General features: G+C 43.8%; 1 protein-coding gene across 1 annotated transcript in view; it reads right to left on the bottom strand.

The window, feature by feature from the left end:
• LOC135208572 (N-acetylgalactosaminyltransferase 7-like) overlaps nucleotides 1–19,023 on the bottom strand; it is a gene marked incomplete in the record, with an annotated part of 305,399 nt that overhangs the window by 224,655 nt on the left and 61,721 nt on the right. The window contains 1 exon segment of the mRNA XM_064240908.1: nucleotides 6,076–6,193. Within this exon segment, the coding sequence (XP_064096978.1) occupies nucleotides 6,076–6,193 (118 nt within the window).

The following is a 19,023-nucleotide window of genomic DNA, read 5'->3' as shown; positions in this document are numbered from 1 at the left end:
AAATAAAATCTCATTTCATTATAAAAATACATCTATTGCAATTTATAATTGATAATGACATACGAACAGATTTGTTCCCTTACCTGCTGAGAGAGATATAACAGTAAATAGTACTGCCTCTGGCACAGCTCATCTCAACTAGTGAGGTGTCACCTACTACATGGTGGGGGCCTTACAGTGAGGAATTCACCAAGTGCTAGTAAAGGCACAGACATTTCCCCCTCCTTTGGGGCACAGTACCATTAACAACAACACATAGCCAGAATACCAAACTGACCTACACCAATAATTACAAACCACCTTGTACCAATGATTCTGGAGGGTATGCAGTACCAAGTAGTACCCCCAGACTCCCCAGGACCCAATACCAGACTCAAGACGAAGAGAAAAGTTATGAATAAAGAATTCCCATTTCCTTCCCCAGAATCGTGCCAGCCACTGCAAACGGACCCAAGGTACTGCAGTCATTAAAAACAGTTTCAATATCACGTAAATAGTGGTTCGCAAAAACCAACTTACATTTCCAATACGTGGATTGGATAATGGAAGATACGGTAAGGTTACACCTGAAGGACAGAGACGTTGCCCCTGCTCTAATCTCATGTGCTTTCATTTTAAACTCAGGTAATACCTCATCTTGCACTTGATAATGGTTTTCACGAATAAGATCTCTCAAGAAAGATGAAAGAAGATTCTTGGAAAGAAGTCTAGAAGGGTACTTAACCGAACACCATAAGTTTTACTGGAAGCTCCAATAAGATCTTTGGTTCTATGAAGATAAAACTTAAAGTGTCCTCATGGGGCAAAGACACCTTTCTACTTTACCTGGGCCTTCTAAATCAGACAAGATTTTAATTGTGAAAGACCTAAGGCTTGCTGCTCACTTATTCTTATTTTTTTTTATGCTGTTTTGTTGATGAATGTGTTGTAGAGAAAGTATTATTTTTTCCTTTTTTGCAGTTTGCCGAGTCTCACAGGGTAGAGTGATGTGCTCCCCTTCAACCTGAACCATGGTAGAGCTGTTAAAAAAAGGGGGATAAAGCCCCTGATAAAGACTATAGGAAGAAACAGAAAACTGTGCCAGTTTGAAGAACCAAGGGCTCTTGGTTGGGATGCTGTTAAGTTGGATACATAAAGTAGATGGGGTCTTGGCTCAGTTGGAAGCCTTAAGTATAGGAAGTGTGTGGCAAAGGTGAAATCCCCTAAATAGAGAGAAGGAAAAAAAAATAAAGAAAAGAGAGTAAGACTGGTTGAGGCGAATCAAGGAAGTTAGAAAGGTTTTTAATTAAGAAGTTGATGTTGACAGTAAAAAAACTATGAAGTAAAGAATATAAAACTATTGTTTTCTGATTTACTGACAGCAAGGTTTAATTAAGAAGGCGATGTTGACAGTGAAAAAACTATGAAGTAAAGGAATATAACAATTGTTCTTTTGATTTACTGACACCAAGGCTAATTTAGTTTAAGGTTCTTCTGACAATTAGGAAGGCAACACTAGAGTTAGTGTTAGAAATTAGGTTTAGGTTCTTAAGGGGGTTGTGGTAGTATTAAGTTAGACTAAGTTGGGTATAAGAGGATAAGTTTTTGAATTAGTGTAGTAACAAGAAAAATGAAGTTTCAGTTCTGTAGTATTAAGGAAATAAATAAGGTTATGTAAAAGTTGAGTTTCACTGAATAACCCCCAAATCTTTTCCCATCATACTGCTCCCATTGTGTAAATATCAAAACCCCTACAAAGCCAGAGCTATTAGGAAAGGGGATTTTTCTGGTTAGGTTTCTAACAGAACAAGAAACTAATGGTTCGAAAGGAGGACAGACAACCATTTCAGGACTACGTCCAGATTCTAGGAAACTTGCTGAGTTTCTTTGCGTTCAGTTGTGTCAAAGGACTTTATCAAGTCTGTTAAGTCTTGGTTAGAGGACAAGCCCAGACCTCTATGTCAGAATACAGAGCCTAACATGGCTTTGTACACTCCAATAGTGGAGGAAGACGGTTCTCTCGACCTCCTCAGGTTAAAAGAAAATCGGCAATCTCCTTTTATAGATGCTCGAGAAGAAGAGAGAGTATTTCTTCTGCACCACAATCTGAAAATGGACCATTTATTTTGTTAATGTTAAGAGGATGACTGATGCCTACACTTAAGAGGTTGCTTCTGCAGCCGACTTTGAAAATCCTTTAGCTCTGAAGAGTTGGAAGACAGTCTGAACCCTGTCAGAGCCAGAGAAGACAAACCTTGGTGGTATACTTCATTATGTGTGGCTGTCAGAGCAGTAACTTTGTGAGAGTAACCTGGGAAAGACTGATGAGGTCTGAGAACCATTCTCTAAGGGGACAGAATAGTGCAATGAGGATCATAGACACATTTCTGTGGGTCTGGAACTTCTGAGAACATCTCTGATCACTCTTAAGGGGGGAAATGCATAGAGCTCCTTGTCTGACTAGTTCAGGAGCATTGTGTCCACAGCTCATGCCACTGGATCCAGAACTGGGAGCAGTTGAGAGGGAGCCAATGATTCTTTGAAGTTGTGAACAGGTCCACCATCGGCCTTCCCCACAACTTCCAGAGGTCCAGGCAGACCACTGGATGCAGAGCCCACTCTGTAGGAATGACTTGACTGGAATGGCAGAGCTGGTCTGCCAAAACGTTCAATTTTCCTTAAACAAATTTATTTTGTTCAAGTACCTTTGCCAAAGAGAATTGCAAGATGGACAGCCAGCTCCTCCACCAACACTGCGCTTTTCCCTTGGTCAAAAAGAACACGGACTGGCTCCCCTAACTGAGCCATAAAGTTAGCTAACAGCTTGAACTTATGTTTGAACCTCGCATCAAGACTGGCAACGGCACTGGGTTTGGAAACATTGGAGCTGGGTAAAGGATTAAGTGGAATAGAAGAGACACTTGGTTTTGGAGATAATACAGGTACATCAGATGATTTTAAAGATTCCTGACTAGCTAACAATCTTTCGATTTAGCAGTCACTTTACGTAGCCAATCTTTCTCTAATTTAGACAAATGAGACGACAAAGCCTTCCACTGCTCCTCATCCCAGCCTACACATTCGGGACATCTTAATTCTAGAGAGCAACCTAAACTTTGTACATACCATGTGTGTGTCGTACTTGGCAGAGGTCAACTGTGTCCTGCAACCTTTGTTCTAATGCCTGACTAAATAACCAAAAGCCAAAGGCTAATGAGAAAAGAATCATATGGTACTCAACCGACAGTCCTGAACAACCGGTAAACAAACGATAAATATCCAATTTTAAAGAGCTGCTGCTTACAACCTTCGATGTAGTTGGCAGAAATAAACTGAGCTCCTTTGCTACATTGTTTACCTATTCCCCCAGTTGTGGGCGGGGATACCTACCTACACTAAAACAAAAAAAATCGTAACATGATTTTCAAATTTTAGCTGCTGGTACTTGGAAATTCTTAGCTATGTAACTGACTGGTAAGTTACTTAGATAAAACTAATCCTATTACAACATGCAAAAGATATTAAGGGGGCCGGCCGGCTAATGCCCTTTTTTAAGGACAGGACTTTGATATTCATACCACTTAATAAGGTGACTTGGGACATCTCCAAACCGCATATGATTTTCGCCTCTGACCTTCGGTTTTGTGACGCCAGACAATTTATCCCGAAAATAACCATTTTTCAAATTCTATCTCCTCTCTTGATATTTAATATTAAGACCTGGGATTACTACCATATATAGACCTGATGTAGACCTCCAATCGAATGGAGAGTTTTTTTTCTAAAAAGTCATTTTTTTGCAAGATATGAATTTTCAATATGGTAAAAAAAATAAAACCCTATAAATCAGGAGAAAAAAATTTAAAAAAAAAATACGAAACAAAAATTGGAAAAAAGGGTTCTATTTGATTGATCTATAATGTCTTTCCGAGTTATATACCAAATTCCAATGTTATAGCTTTAAAACTAAGTGAGAAGATAGATTTTGAAGGTCAATAAGTATAGTTTTGAGATACGGGCGTTCAAAGTTTTCCTTCGTATTTCTATAAAGACAATGTTAATAAATAATGATTATATGAATGTATATTTCTGTATTAATAAACCAAAACTATTTTATTTATCATAATTTAATCATAAATGATGATCCCTTTGCTCATATATCGCAGCCTGGGGCACTGCTTGAGGCAAGATGGGGCACTCCTTCCTACGCAATTCTCTCTCTCCCCTTCACTTACTCGGCTTATTACACCGAATTTTCTTCTTCTGTATGTTAGCGAGATGTTTTCCTTGTATTTTCCTTTTTGGCATGATGAAATTCTTGCCCGAAACAAAGATAAACAAACGTAACTACAAGAGAATGTCAAGAGGTGAAAGTCGAAGGCGTACTCTTTTTTTTACAAAGACAATTTAATAAATCATGATTATTATGAATTTCATATTCTATTTTGGGTTTTAAGAAACCAAAACTTTGTTATTTATCATAAATGAAGATCTCTTTGCTCAAAGATTGTAGCCTTGGTGCACAGTGTGATGTGTGCTGTCAAGCAAGACGGGGGCGTTACTAAGCAACCCTCCCCTCTCTTTTCACTAACTACGCATATATTATGATATTCTGTAATAATACTTGAGCGATTTTTCTTCGTCTGTATGTTAGCGAGATGTTTTCTTTGTCTTTTCCTCATTGGCATGATGAAATTCTTGCCGAAACATACATAAACATACGTAAAAGCAGGCGTATGTCAGAGGTGAAATGGAACGTGTAGACTACTCGAAGTCTGTGATCGCACTAAATCAGGACTGGACTTGGTAGCTGAGGCTGGTCTCCTTCTCGACTCGGGGAATGTATACAGATGCCATTCTCCAATTTCTTCGACAATAATTATCAAAATTTACGATAATAGAGGAAATATTGCATTTTCTTGTATGGATCAATATTTTAGGCTTATTGAGTTACGTTAACTAATTACCCTGTAACTACAAAAGTAAGAAGAATTTTGACGAAATATTTCGTATACGTATTCTCAATTGCCATAAGAAGCTCCATGAATTTTTTCATTACTTTGCATTTTTCGCCCTATACCTCCATATAAAGGGGTTCCGGCCGGCCCCCTTAAACAAACAGGCCATAGCACACACTTGTCCCATATGTACTTTTACATGAAAGCCATCTTTAATTATATTTCTTATAATCTGATATGTGAGGGTATTACAGCTTAGAAAATATTCTTTGAACGCTTAATAAACAATTACATGACATTATTTCAAGGCCTCATCAATCTCCAGGTCACTAGAAGGTATCCAAGTATGTGATAGGAGGTCATAAAATTTCTGTAGGAAGTAATCTCAGCAGAGAAAATAAAGGACACTTGGAAATATTCCTCTCCAGGTACACTAAAACTTTAAATACTTAATGCACAACTATAAAAGCTTGATTTGTGAGCCTTTTACTCCTCTGAATGGTGGGCAGCAGTGATGCATATGGTGATTTTGGTCCAAATAATTTGTTCTATTTATTTGTTAATTAAAAGGTCTATTTTCAAATTTGTTCAAGTTCAGAGAAGATTACAAAAATCAACAAGAACAAAAAAATACTTCACTGTGTTATAATATATAAGTGTACTAAAACAGTAGTATATGTAATGTAAATGAAACCTGGCTAAGATCTAATGCATCACGAGCATTCTATATTCACCAAATAAGTAATCTGAGATGACTGACATACACTCAAAAGGACAGAGTCCTGAAAATCCCAGTGAGGTAATGATAAAAATGACAGCTAGGAGGAACACAAAAATGAGCTGAATGAAACCTTTCCTAGAATTAGGCAGATCTGGTTTTGGACTGGTGATCTACAGAGCTAAGGTGAATGGTTCCTCCAAGACAAGAGATTAACATTTTTACCTCTTGGATACCCATTAAGAAAGTTGTTTTATCAACAGCTTGGTTTATCTTTCTGGGTTTACTTGAAGGCATTTGCCGAAAAACAAGTTTTACTTCATATAAAAGCATACAACTTAGGTCCTTTATAATGTATGAATAACACCACTCAAAAGGGTAATAACTCTTACCAAATGATCAACTACTATACTGTAATACCTTGAATGATAACTCAAAGTTCTCTCCTCCCCAAACCAGAAGTCCAGGATCATAGGCGCCAAGACTGAGAAAGTACTCTCTGTTTATTGCAAATAAGCCTCCAGCATGAGTAGGTGCTCTGTGAAAAGAAATTTCATAAGGTTAGAGTACAAAAGTCTGCACTATACAACTCTGCTTGGAGTGATAGAAAGCTATTGATTCAAAACATCCATAAAAAATGGTAACATACTGTTGTCAGATATCAAAATCTTAACGACATAATGCTAAAAATCTGAATCTAACAGTTCAATAGCTTATGAGTAACTTACAACCAGCATTAATATGCATGTACAACTTGAATCCCATGTGGAACAAATCACTCAAAAAAAAGCCTATAGTAATGTGAAAGAACATAAAAGAGAAATGGAAATACTCGTGGCAATGTATGATGAAACATTTTTTGGACAATGCATTACCTTAAATTTGTTAATAAAAACCTAAAAAAAAATACCACAAAAAATTATTGATATACGTAAACAAAACCTGCCATTTATGCTCATTGAAAATTAAAATAATTTTATTTACAAATCTAAGCACTTAAATTCATTGTCACTGTCAGTTATCCACTGGAGGCAGAGAACTTGAAGGGAGTGGGATAGGGAGGAGAGAGACAAAATCAACCAATAACCACTGCTTTCTGGGCTCAGTTCGTGTCGCTGCGCGAAATATCCTTTAATCCATTATTTCTAAGGTAAATGTACTAACACATACCAGAGAATAAATAAAATAAAGAAAAAGGTCAGTACAACTGACTCGCTCACCCTCCAAGAGGGTGTCGGTATGAACACTATGGCGAGTGAGACCACTACCACGAACCGCTTGCCAATAGAAATCTCCCACTACAAAATCCCCACAAGAGGAGAGCCGACCCACAGAGTGGGCAGCAACTACTACTACTCCATCCCATGCTGCCGACTGCTGCGCCTCTGGTGGTCATCCTTTTCAGTTAGCGCACCCTGTATACACGTGCCCCTTTTTGCTCTGTGTTTTTGTGCCCTTTTTTCTGGATTTATTCATCATGGAGCGTACAGCCATCGCAGCAGCTAAGTTAAGTAATCAGTGATTATTGCTATTTGGTTTTTTCCGGCCTTGAGTCAGTATTTGCCGTTTTTTAGGTATAAATACGAGCTCTAGGTCGGAAGCATGGCAGCATGGTTCTGCCTCGTGGCGGGTTCGTTCTTGGTCTCCCATACCCAGAACCTTCCCTTATTTTGTTACGCTCTGTTATTAGTTATCCATTTTATATTAAGGGTACAGCCTACGGGGTTTATGTCATGCATGCATGTCTTTTTTCACCTTGCGGTATGGCATACTTCCATTCCCAGAACCCTAGCCCACCAGCTCTTAGTATCGGCCTAGGCTAGCTTTGAGTGTAGACTTTCTTTTCTTTCGAGTTAGTCGTACACTCCTGGATTTTTTCTCCTACTGTTTTATTTTCTTTCGTTTTAACGTTTAGTGATTTCGATTAATTATGTATTATGTTTTATGTTAGTGTACGGTCGTCTGGCTTCACCTAGCCTAGGTTATGTCCTATTGGACTATGCTTCCCCTTCAGTTCGGTTGCTTCTCTATAGCATCTCTCTGATCAGTCGGTTGTTTATCCTAGACGGGATTGTTTCATTGTATTTCATATTACCGCTCCGTGGTCACTACGTGATCACGCAGCAGCCAGACGCCTGTCCAGTCACCCTTCCTCCTCCCGCTCTTCCATAGGGCCGGGGGGAGGGTTGGTCTTGCCCACGCTCGCTCCACATACCCAGGCCTGCCTCCCTCTCTCCCTAGGCGGAGGGAGTAGTGGGGGACGGGGCAGACCCAGACTGGACTCGACCTCTCCAGCTTCTCGGCACGCTCGGATGACTAAGGGGGGGGGGGGGGGGGGGGACTGGACTGGCCTTTCCCCCCCTCCGTCGTTACTCTCGTCGCTATCCGTTGCTAGCGCGAGTCTGTTGCCCCTCTCGCCCTTTCCCACCTTACTGGGGCTCTTTATCTACCGGAGCTCCGGCATCCACGGGAAAGTGCTAGTTCACCCTGACGGGTCGGACTGCGGCATACAGTTGGTCTTTACTAACCACTCCGTCGCGCTGATATCGCGACATGACTCCGCCACGCACCGGACTTAGTCCGGTACGTTCCATTTTTTATAGGTTTTAAGATAGTATTTAAACTATTAAGTTTAATTTAAGCTACCTTAAACCTTCCCTCCGTTGCATGCTCACACCGGGTCTCTCCATGGTTATAGCCTATTCAGGCGATAAGGGAGGGGTTATGCCCAAAATTTTTTCGCACTCCGGCATGCAGCGGAGTTCTTTTAACCTTTAGCCTGTAAGTGATATCTTTTAGGATGCTCATGTATCTTTTCACTTACAGACCAACCAACTGTGAGCATCCGGGTATGTACTGCCAATGCTCCAGGACCCCTGTGGGCATGAAGTCTGTCGATCCCATGCTCCATGCGCGACTCCGCACGGGGACCTTCAAGTCTGGTTTCACGAGACCTGCACAATTTGCTATGATCTGGTGAGCCAGCTCTTAGACGGGGTAAGTATTTCCAACTCCGTTAGTCAATCCCTTCAAGGTTATGGTTCTTAAGTTTAATTTTAATCTCTTATCTTAAACTTAAGCTGGTTTTATATGGGATCTCGCATCCTCAATAATTTTAAGTTAACCTTTTACTTAAGTTGTAATTTTAAGTTTAATCTTAAGAAACTAATAAATAACCTCTCTTCCAGGCCCCCGCTGTTAGAGACACCGCACTGGCAACCCTGCGGGCCTGGGTCGGCGGTTTTGGGAAGAACGCCGCCAAGGGTCAGCCCTTGAAAAGAGGTTGGCGGTCCTGATCTTCCCCGGCGGCAAGTCAACGGGCTACGTCGACCCAGCAGAGGCGGCCCCGACTATGGCGGCAATTCAGCAGCAGCTTGCCGCTTCGTTGACTGAACCAGACCAGGGCATCTCGTCGGAAGTCGCGACACTGGACTTGAACATTGAACCGATGGTAGGTGTTGACGACCTGTTGGTCGAGGTGAGTACGTTGGACGCCCAAGGGCTTCCCTTGGGCGCCACTGGATCTTCTACTCCTGCAATCTCTCCAGCTTCCTTCCAAGGCTTTACAGGAGCTGAGCTCCCTTATACTTCTCCTGACGCTTCTGTTAGGCCTAAAGTCAAAGGACAAACGGTAGTTAAAACCTTGAGTAAGACGTCGTCGTCGTCTAAAAAGACGTCGTCGGCGTCAACTTCTCGCAAGTCTCCGGCTACAAACCCCGGAGCAGAGAGGTCTAGAGCTTCTGGGTCCGGCTCCAAATCCTCAAGGAGTAGATCCTCCAAGGAGAGATCACACACTCCAGCGGAGTCAACCGTTTCTCCCCTTCCTTTGGTTCCTGTTCAGAGCTACCCTTCCACCTCCGCAGCAGCTCCGGCTTTGGATCCCAATGCTGGCCTGTTGCAACACATGGGGGATCTGGTTGGGTCTCTCAAGAACAGTATGGAACAGATGTTCTCCCGGTTGTCTGATAGGATCAACTCCCAGGATAACATTATCGCCGGACTAAGCCAAGCTCCGCTAGCTACTCCCCACCTTTCGGCACAGGGATAGCTCAGCTGCCACCACATGACTCTCTGCCTCCGTTCACCTATGAACAAAATCCTGGAGGGTGGCGTCATACGCCCCCTTCCAAGACGGGCTTATTTCTATCCCGGAGTGTGGAACTCGAAGGATTGAGGACTTCGAGTTCTACCCGGAGGATCTCCAACCGCCGTTCATCGGCTACGCCAGGCTCACCGCCGCTGCCATGACGCGAGACGATAAGGTCCCTAAAGAGACAGTCTATCACGTGACAGGCTCAAAGAGAATGGCTCAGGTGTTTAGAGGGACATGGATTGTTTAAATACAAAAAATACAGCCTTTTAAGAGTCCATTCACAATCTTCACAATGGAAGAGGGTACTCCGCTGCCTTTCCTTACGAAGATAGCTACGGTCACTATCCCAGCGGCCCAAAAGGGGGACTCGTTACCGCAGCTGAAGGAAGCGGACCCTACATCTCCTTTACTTCCCTCATCCGGAGATTTGTGGGAAGACCTGCCCAACACTTTTTCTGCGGGCAAACTCAAACCAGACTGCGCTATGGAGCAGTTTGGTGAGAAGCTGCCTAGACTCCCAGACAGCCTCATTCAGGCAGAGTTTGATGCCAAGTCTAGGCTGGCCAGGTCTCTCAACACCATGGCCATGACAGAGGTGGCTACCATTTCTTATGGTTCTGAGCCACTGTTCAAGCTGATCACCAAATCACTGACTCAAACGGTGCAGTCTGACATGTTCGAGTTCGCCACAGCCAGAACAAATTGTCGGAAGCATGTCCTCCAAGAAGCAACTATTCGGCATGAACCGAATAAGTTGCTTTCATCAAACATCTGGGGAGCAGACCTCTTCCCAGATGCAATGGTAAAGGAGGTCCAGGCAGAAGCTACAAGGCTTAACCAAAGCCTTAAGGATCGTTGGGGTCTCACTGCAAAGAGACGCCAAGATCAAGCTGTGAGGGGTAAGGCTCAGAAGAAACCCAGACGTTTCCAGCCTTACCAAAAGAAACAGCAACGGTTTGCCCAGCCGGTTTCGGCTGTTCCGTTGGTGCAGGCAGCCCAACCCTCTACCTCCAAGGCCCAATCACAGCCAATTTATGTGATTTCCCCCCAGCCTCAACCTTCCACCTCTTACGCTGTCTCCCCAGCCTTCAACCAAGTGTTCGAAGGCCAGGCCTTTCAGCAGTATGACCGCTCGGGTAAGGGAGGCAGAGGTAAGCGATCCTTTCGTCAGAGAGGATCGGGAAGGTCCCTTAATAGAGGAAAACACTTCAGGGAGGCCCGCGGAGGCTACCAACATCAATGAGGACTTCCAGGTAGGAGGGAGGCTGTTTCTCTTTCCGCGCCACCGGTGGGGATTCAGCAAATGGGCACAAAGCATTGTGTCGAAAGGCCTGGGTTGGAGTTGGGTGGCGAATCCGCCCCCACCCAGACCTTTCCGTCAACTTCCATCCAAAGAATTGACGGAGTATGCGGAGGACCTCCTTCAGAAAGGAGCAATAGCGAGAGTCAACAGATTAAAGTTTCAAGGGCGCTTGTTCAGTGTTCCAAAGAAAGGCTCACAAAAAAGAAGGGTAATCTTAGACTTGTCCCGTTTAAACTTGGCCATTCGCTGCGACAGGTTCAAGATGCTCACCATCTCGCAGGTGCGGACCTTACTTCCCCGTGGGGCCGTCACCACCTCTATCGATCTTACAGACGCATACTATCATATCCCTATTGCAAGACACTTTCGCCCGTATCTGGGCTTCAAGATAGGAGATCAGGCATTCTCCTTCAAGGTAGTTCCCTTCGGTCTCAACGTAGCACCCAGGGTGTTCACGAAGTTGGCGGAAGTGGTCGTCCAACAACTAAGATCGCAAGGGATTATGGTAGTAGCGTATCTCGACGATTGGCTAGTTTGGGCTCCAACAGTCGAGGAATGTCACAAAGCAACACTGAAAGTAATCCGGTTCCTGGAATATCTAGGCTTCAAGATAAACAGGACCAAATCAAGACTCACTCCGGAGTCAAACTTTCAGTGGCTGGGGCATTCAATGGAATCTATCCTCCCATACTCTGTCGATTCCATCAGCCAAGAGGAAAGAAATAGCGAAGTCAGTAAAGCAATTTCTAGGACACAAACTGGCTTCAAGGAGAACCCAGGAAAGGATTCTGGGTTCACTCCAGTTTGCATCAGTGACAAACATCTTGATGAAAGCCAAACTGAAAGACCTGACCAGAATCTGGCGCTCACGAGCAAATGTCAGGTCCAGGGACAAATTATCCTCAGTCCCTCAGATTCTACGGAATCGTCTACGCCCTTGGGCAAAAGTCAAGAACTTGTCAATATCAGTACCCCTTCAGGGTTTCCTCCTCCGGGGATTACCAATCCACACAGACGCTTCGTTAAGCGGTTGGGGAGGATATTCTCAGCTCAAGAAGGTTTCAAGGAACCTGGTCACCCCAGTTCCGTCAGCTTCACATAAACGTACTGGAAGCAATGGCGGTGTTCGGTTGACTCTAAAAAAGGTTACGACCGCCAAAGAACTCCCACATAAAGCTAGTCTTAGACAGCGCAGTGGTAGTCCATTGTCTAAACAGGGGAGGCTCCAAATCACGTCATCTGAATCATGTGATGGTAGCCATCTTCTCCCTGGCGGACAAGTTCAGTTGGCACCTCTCCTCCACCCATATAGCTGGAGTGAGAAACGTCATAGCAGATGCTCTATCCCGATCAGTTCCTCTAGAGTCGGATGGTCACTGACAACAGTTCGTTCCAGTGGATTCTTCAGAGAGTTCCAGGTCTACAAGTGGATCTGTTGCATCTCAAGCGAACCACAAACTTCCATGTTATGTGGCCCCCAACCTGGACCCTCTAGCCTATGCCACGGACGCCCTGGCCCTGGACTGGAACAACTGGGAGAAGATTTATGTCTTCCCTCCAGTGAATCTTCTCCTGAAAGTGCTGAACAAACTCAGAACGTTCAAGGGTCAAGTGGCTCTAGTAGCCCCAGACTGGCCAAAGAGCAATTGGTACCCTCTAATTCTGGAACTGGGTCTTCGTCCTCTTCGAATTCCCAATCCCAGGCTCTCCCAGTCAGTGCAAACGAAGACTGTGTTCGCTTCCTCAGGAATTCTCAAAACCCTAACTTTATGGATTTCATGAAGTTTGCAGCTAAAAGAGATGCGAATATTGATCCTCAAAATATTCTCTTCTTGGAATCTGATAAAAGAGATTCAACTTTGAGACAGTATGACGCTGCAGTCAAAAAGTTAGCAACCTTCCTGAGAGAATCAGACATTAGAATCATGACAATCAATTCAGCTATATCCTTTTTCAGATCTTTATTTGAAAAAGGCTTAGCAGCTAGCACTATTACGACAAACAAGTCAGCCTTGAAAAAGATTTTTCAATTTGGTTTCAGCATAGACTTGACAGACTCTTACTTCTCGTCTATTCCCAAGGCTTGTGCTAGACTTAGACCTTCTGTAAGGCCTACGTCAGTATCATGGTTCTTAAATGATGTTCTAAAGCTGGCTTCAGAAACAGATAATAAGCACATGTTCATTTATAATGCTCTTAAGCAAAAAACTTTATTTTTATTAAGCTTGGTTCAGGAGCTAGAATTTCAGAACTGTCGGCATTATCCGCCGGGATCCGGATCATGTTGAATTTCTTCCCACAGGGGAAGTTTCTACTTTCTCCGGAACGTAGTTTTATAGCAAAGAACGAAGATCCTCTGATGAGGTGGGAACCATGGAAGGTTGTACCCCTTCCACAAGATATTTCTCTTTGCCCAGTATCAACCTTACGAGCCTTTCTGTCCAGGACCTCCTCATCATCATCGGGTCCTCTCTTTAAGAGAGAAAAAGGTGGTACTTTATCTATTAAAGGCATCAGGCAGCAGATCCTGTACTTTATTAAACAAGCCAATCCTGACTCCTTCCCTAAAGCTCATGATGTCAGGGCAGTAGCCACCTCAATTAACTATTTCCAACACATGAATTTCGATGATTTGAAAAAATATACTGGATGGAAATCGCCGACAGTATTTAAGCGTCATTACTTAAAGTCCTTGGAAGCTCTGAAATTTTCAGCAGTTGCGGCGGGTAACATAGTTTCCCCCGACTCTGCTTAATCTTTAGTAGAAGATCCAGTCCTCCTTTCTACCTATCTCACCCAACAGTCCGTCTATACCTGCCATGTTCATCTACGTTTACCTTGAGTCTTAGCTGCTCTTATGATGGTATAGTGAGTGCCCCTTATTTTTTTGCTAGGGTCACTCACAATTGATTGTATATAATGATCTCTTTGATGTTTCCCCTTTTATTTTTATGCTAGGGGTCCACATCGTTTTTTTTTATAATGCTTACGGGTTTTTTGTATACTATGTCATATACATTCTTATTATATTGTATTGAAGTTTGTTCTATTCAGTTTAATGTTATAATTGCTTTGATTTCTTTGTACATAATAACTACACAGATACTAATCTCAACATATATTCCATGTAAGCCCTGTATATATATGTTAAATTTAAGTTAATTTTAAGAAATATTATTAACATTAAGTTAATTTTAAGTAATATTTCTATTTTTGTATCATTGTGTATATGTATATCTAGTAGCAATTATATTTCTTTATTTTATGTTATCTTTTATTTGAGACCCTTTTTGTCTATTTTATTTTATTCTTTACAATCTTGTGCTATTTCTCTGGTACGATTTCGCGCAGCGACACGAACTGAGCCCAGAAAAGGGATTTTGACGTAAGGAAAAATCTATTTCTGGGCGATTGGTTCGTGTCGCCAGCGAAATCCCGCCCTGCCCATCCCATCGCTCAAGATTGTCTGCTAACTTCCGGATGGCCACCAGAGGCGCAGCAGTCGGCAGCATGGGATGGAGTAGTAGTAGTTGCTGCCCACTCTGTGGGTCGGCTCTCCTCTTGTGGGGATTTTGTAGTGGGAGATTTCTATTGGCAAGCGGTTCGTGGTAGTGGTCTCACTCGCCATAGTGTTCATACCGACACCCTCTTGGAGGGTGAGCGAGTCAGTTGTACTGACCTTTTCTTTATTTTATTTATTCTCTGGTATGTGTTAGTACATTTACCTTAGAAATAATGGATTAAAGGATATTTCGCTGGCGACACGAACCAATCGCCCAGAAATAGATTTTTCCTTACGTCAAAATCCCTTTTTAAGCCAATAACCATCATAAAAGCTTCTCCAGCACATGAAGGCCTGCCAAGTTAAGTTAAGTACAATGATATTGTTAAACTACAATAAAGTTTTGTACATACTTACCTGGCAGATATATACTTAGCTATAGTCTCCGACGTTCCGACAGAATTTCAAATCTCGCGGCACACGCGACAGGTAGGTCAGGTGGTCTACCCTTACCCGCGTGGGGTGGCGGGCGTATGAACCAATCTATCTCTCCAGCCAGATTTTTTTTTTTTTTTTTCTTTCACCTGTCTCCTGAGGGGAGGCTGGGTGGGCCATTAGACGTATATATCTGCCAGGTACGTATGTACAAAACTTTATTGTAGTTTAACAATATCATTTTTGTACATGAACTTCCCTGCCAGATATATACTTAGCTGATTGGCACCCTTGGTGGAGGGTAAGAGACAGCTAAAGTAATAAGGAGAGATAAGAAACAACTGATGTTGTAGGATATAAATACCTTGGTTCTTACCTGTTCAGGCAGAAGACTTCATTGATACTGTCCTCTGAGTCTGCGTTGCCTGGAGAGCTACAGCTAGGACGTGACCTGATGCTGAAAGACTCTCGGATCTACCACTGGGATATATGATCCCTTTGTGTGGTAGAATCCAAGTCGGATCCTGTTAAAGGGAGTTCGTCCCTATCTTAACAGGTCCTAACCACTACTACTGCAAGGAGCCACACTCATCAGACCACCTAACCAAACTACTAAAGATTAGTATTACGACCTAAAGAGATGCCTTCATGCATCCTCTTTAAGGCAACCAACAACAACAAATACAAGGGAAAAAATTTATACTATAAACAGGATGAGTTCCAGCTCCCTGCCCCAGCACGAATCCGCAGATACGTACGGGCCCAAGGCGAAGCATTTTTCGTAAGTGATTCTCACATCACGTAGTAGTGGTTCGCGAACACTGACTGACATCTCCAGAATGTTGTCTCCATCAGATTTCGCACGGACATATTCTTGTTGTTGAAAGCAAAGAGAAGTTGAAAACTATGCGCTATTACTTCGTGTGCTTTCACTTTCAGAAGCCTAAGATGTTCTTACTCTGCAGGATCCGTGTGCTTCTTTGATGAGGCTTCTCAAAAAGAAGGACAATCGTTCTTCGACAATGGACGAGTAGGCTCTTTTACTGAACACCACAGGACCTCTCGGTTGGCTTTCAGTTGCTCTTTTCTTCTAAGGTAGTATTTCACCATTCTCACTGGGCAAAGAGTTCTCTCGGGTTCTTCTCCTACCAAAGAAGATAACCCACGAATCTCGAAGTTCTTGGGCCATGGACTTGATGGGTTCTCATTCTTTGCAAGAAAACCAGGAAGGAAAGAGCAAATGAGAGAGTCCTCCTTAAAACCCACATTACCATCAATCGCCTGAAGCTCACTCACTCTTCTGGTGGAAGCTAGAGCCATCAAAAAACAGAGTCTTCCTGGTAAGGTCTCTGAATGAGGCTGAATTAGGGGGTTCAAACCTAGAGGACCCAAGGAATTGAAGGACTACATCCAAATTCCAGCTAGGTGTCTTAGGAGACTGCATTTTCGTGTATCAAAAAGACCTAATAAAGGTCCCTGTAGGTCCTTATCTTCCGATAAGTTGAGGCCCCTGTGCCTGAAGACATTCGCCAACATACTACGATAGCCTTTAATCGTCGAAACGACTAAGCCACATTCTTGTCTTAAGAATAAAAAGAAGTCTGCAATTTGATTCACAGAGGTACTGGAAGAGGAAACGTTATTCCTCTTGCACCATCTTCTGAAGACATCCCACTTCGACTGGTTACACTCGTAAGGTGGAAGACCTCCTCGCTCTAGCGATTGCCTTAGCAGCTGCTGACGAAAAGCCTTTCGCTCTGACCAGTTTCTGGACAGTCTGAAGCCAGTCAGACTGAGAGCGGGGAGGTTTTTGTGGTACCTGTCGAAGTGGGGCTGTCTGAGTAGACCGCTCCTTAGAGGAAGCGATCTTGGAAAATCCACTAGCCATTCCAGCACCTCTGTGAACCAATCTTGTGCTGGCCAAAAAGGGAGCTATCAAAGTCATCCTCGCGGAATCTGACTCTGCGAACTTTTTTAAAGTCAACCCCAGAATCTTGAAGGGGGGAAACGTATACATCGAGTCCTTTCCAATCGAGTAGGAGAGAGTCTATCCCTATTGCTCCTGGATCCGAGATGGGCGAGCAATACAGATCCAGTCTTTTGTTCTTTGAAGTTGCAAACAGGTCTAAGAGAGGCCTGCCCCACAACTTCCAAAGGCTCTGGCAAACATCTTGGTGCAGAGTCCACTCTGTGGGAAGGACCTGATCTTTCCTGCTGAGGAGATCTGCCCTTACATTCCTTTCTCCCTGTACGAATCTGGTGAGAAGTTTTTATCCCCCCCCCCTTTCTTCTGTCCACAGAAGAAGATCTCTTGCTGTTTCGTACAGAGAGAAGGAATGCGTCCCCCCCTGTTTCCTGATGTATGCCCAGAGCCGTGGTGTTGTCCGAGTTTATTTGCACAACTGCTCCTGTCACATCTGACTCGAACTCCTTCAGAGCAAGCCACACAGCTATTAGTTCTTTCCTGTTGATGTGCCAGGAAGACTGGTCCCCCACCCAGGTTCCTGACACCTCCTTGGTTCCCAGAGTCGCCCCCCCAACCTGTTTCCGACGCATCGGAGAAACAACACCAGGCTGGGGTTCTGGGATGAAGAGGCAGTCCCTGCGAGAACTTGTTGGGATCCGCCCACCATGCTAACTCCTTCTTGATTTGATGAGAAATTGACAGGGAGAACTTCAAATCCTGAGAAGGACGACTCCAATTCCGATGAAGAAAGAATAGGAGCGGTCTCAGGTGTAACCTTCCTAGGGAAACAAATTGCTCCAGTGAGGAGAGCGTCCCCAGCAGACTCATCCACTCCCTCACTGTGCATACTTCTTTCCCAAAGAAGGTTGTTACTTTTTCGAGAGTTCATCTGGATCCCCAGATAAACGCACTCTTGAGCGGGAATCAGACTTGACTTCTGCAGATTGACCAGAAGTCCTAAGGAATAAGTCAAATCCAGGGTTTTTCTTCAAGTCCTTCAGACAACGATCTCTGGAATTGGCCCTTATAAGCCAATCGTCGAGATAGAGCGAAATCCTCACCCCTTCTCAGGTGAAGCCATTGTGCCCACATTCCTCATGATGGCCGTAAAGACTTGGGGGGCCGTGGAGAGGCCAAAACACAGGGCCCTGAATTGGAAGATTCTTCCCCCCCATCATGATCTTGAAACTTCCTCGAGGAAGGATGGATTGGTACGTGGAAGTAAGCGTCCTGTAAGTCCAAGGACACCAGGTCCTAGTCCCCCTGGACGGAGTGCTGCTAACACCGAGGCAGTGGTCTCCATCGTGAACTTCTTCTTTTCGACGAAGAAGTTCAGGGCGCTTACGTCCAAACACCGGTCTCCATCCCCTGAGGATTTCGGAACTAGGAACAGGCGGTTGTAAAGCCTGACGAAGATGATCTGCCACTAGTTCGATCGCCCTCCTTTTCCAGCATCTGATCTAACCGCTAGTCGGAGGGCTTGATTCATGATGGGGTCCCTGTATCTGGCCATCAACTCCCTCGGGGTATTCGTTCAAGGGAGGCCTCGAAGAGAACGGGATGAAATAGCCCTTCCTCAAAATTGACAGGGTCCAGGCATCTGCGTCTTTCTGGGCCCAGACTTCTGCAAACTGTAAAAGCCTGGCGCCTACAGTTGTCTGAAGGACTTGAGACTTACTTGGGAGGTTTGATTGACTTCGTAAAAGTCCTCCCTCTTCTATTTGGTTTCCGACCTCTGAACGAAGAGGATCTAGAGGTAAGAAGAAGCCCCTCGAAAGGGTTCCTGAGAGGTCGGCTTAGCTTTCTTCGTCTTAGTCTGGAAGGTAGGGCACGGCTTCCTTGCAGACTGCGCTAGAAGGTCCTGCGTAGCTTTGGCAGAGAGAGCCTTCGAAATGTCTTGAACCAGGTGTTTAGGAAACAGCTGCGTAGAGAGAGGGGCAAAAAGCAAAGATGATCTCTGAGCATGTGAGACAGACTTTGTTAAAAATGAGCAAAATACTGATCTTTTCTTCAAGACCCCTGCTCCAAACAGTGAAGCTATTTCGCTGGCCCCATCCCTCACCGATTTA

The sequence above is a fragment of the Macrobrachium nipponense genome, chromosome 11 (genome assembly GCF_015104395.2).
Source record: "Macrobrachium nipponense isolate FS-2020 chromosome 11, ASM1510439v2, whole genome shotgun sequence".
NCBI classification, from domain to species: Eukaryota; Metazoa; Arthropoda; class Malacostraca; order Decapoda; family Palaemonidae; genus Macrobrachium; species Macrobrachium nipponense.
Note: the sequence above shows the minus strand (reverse complement) of the source record. Positions and strands in the feature narration are given on the sequence as shown.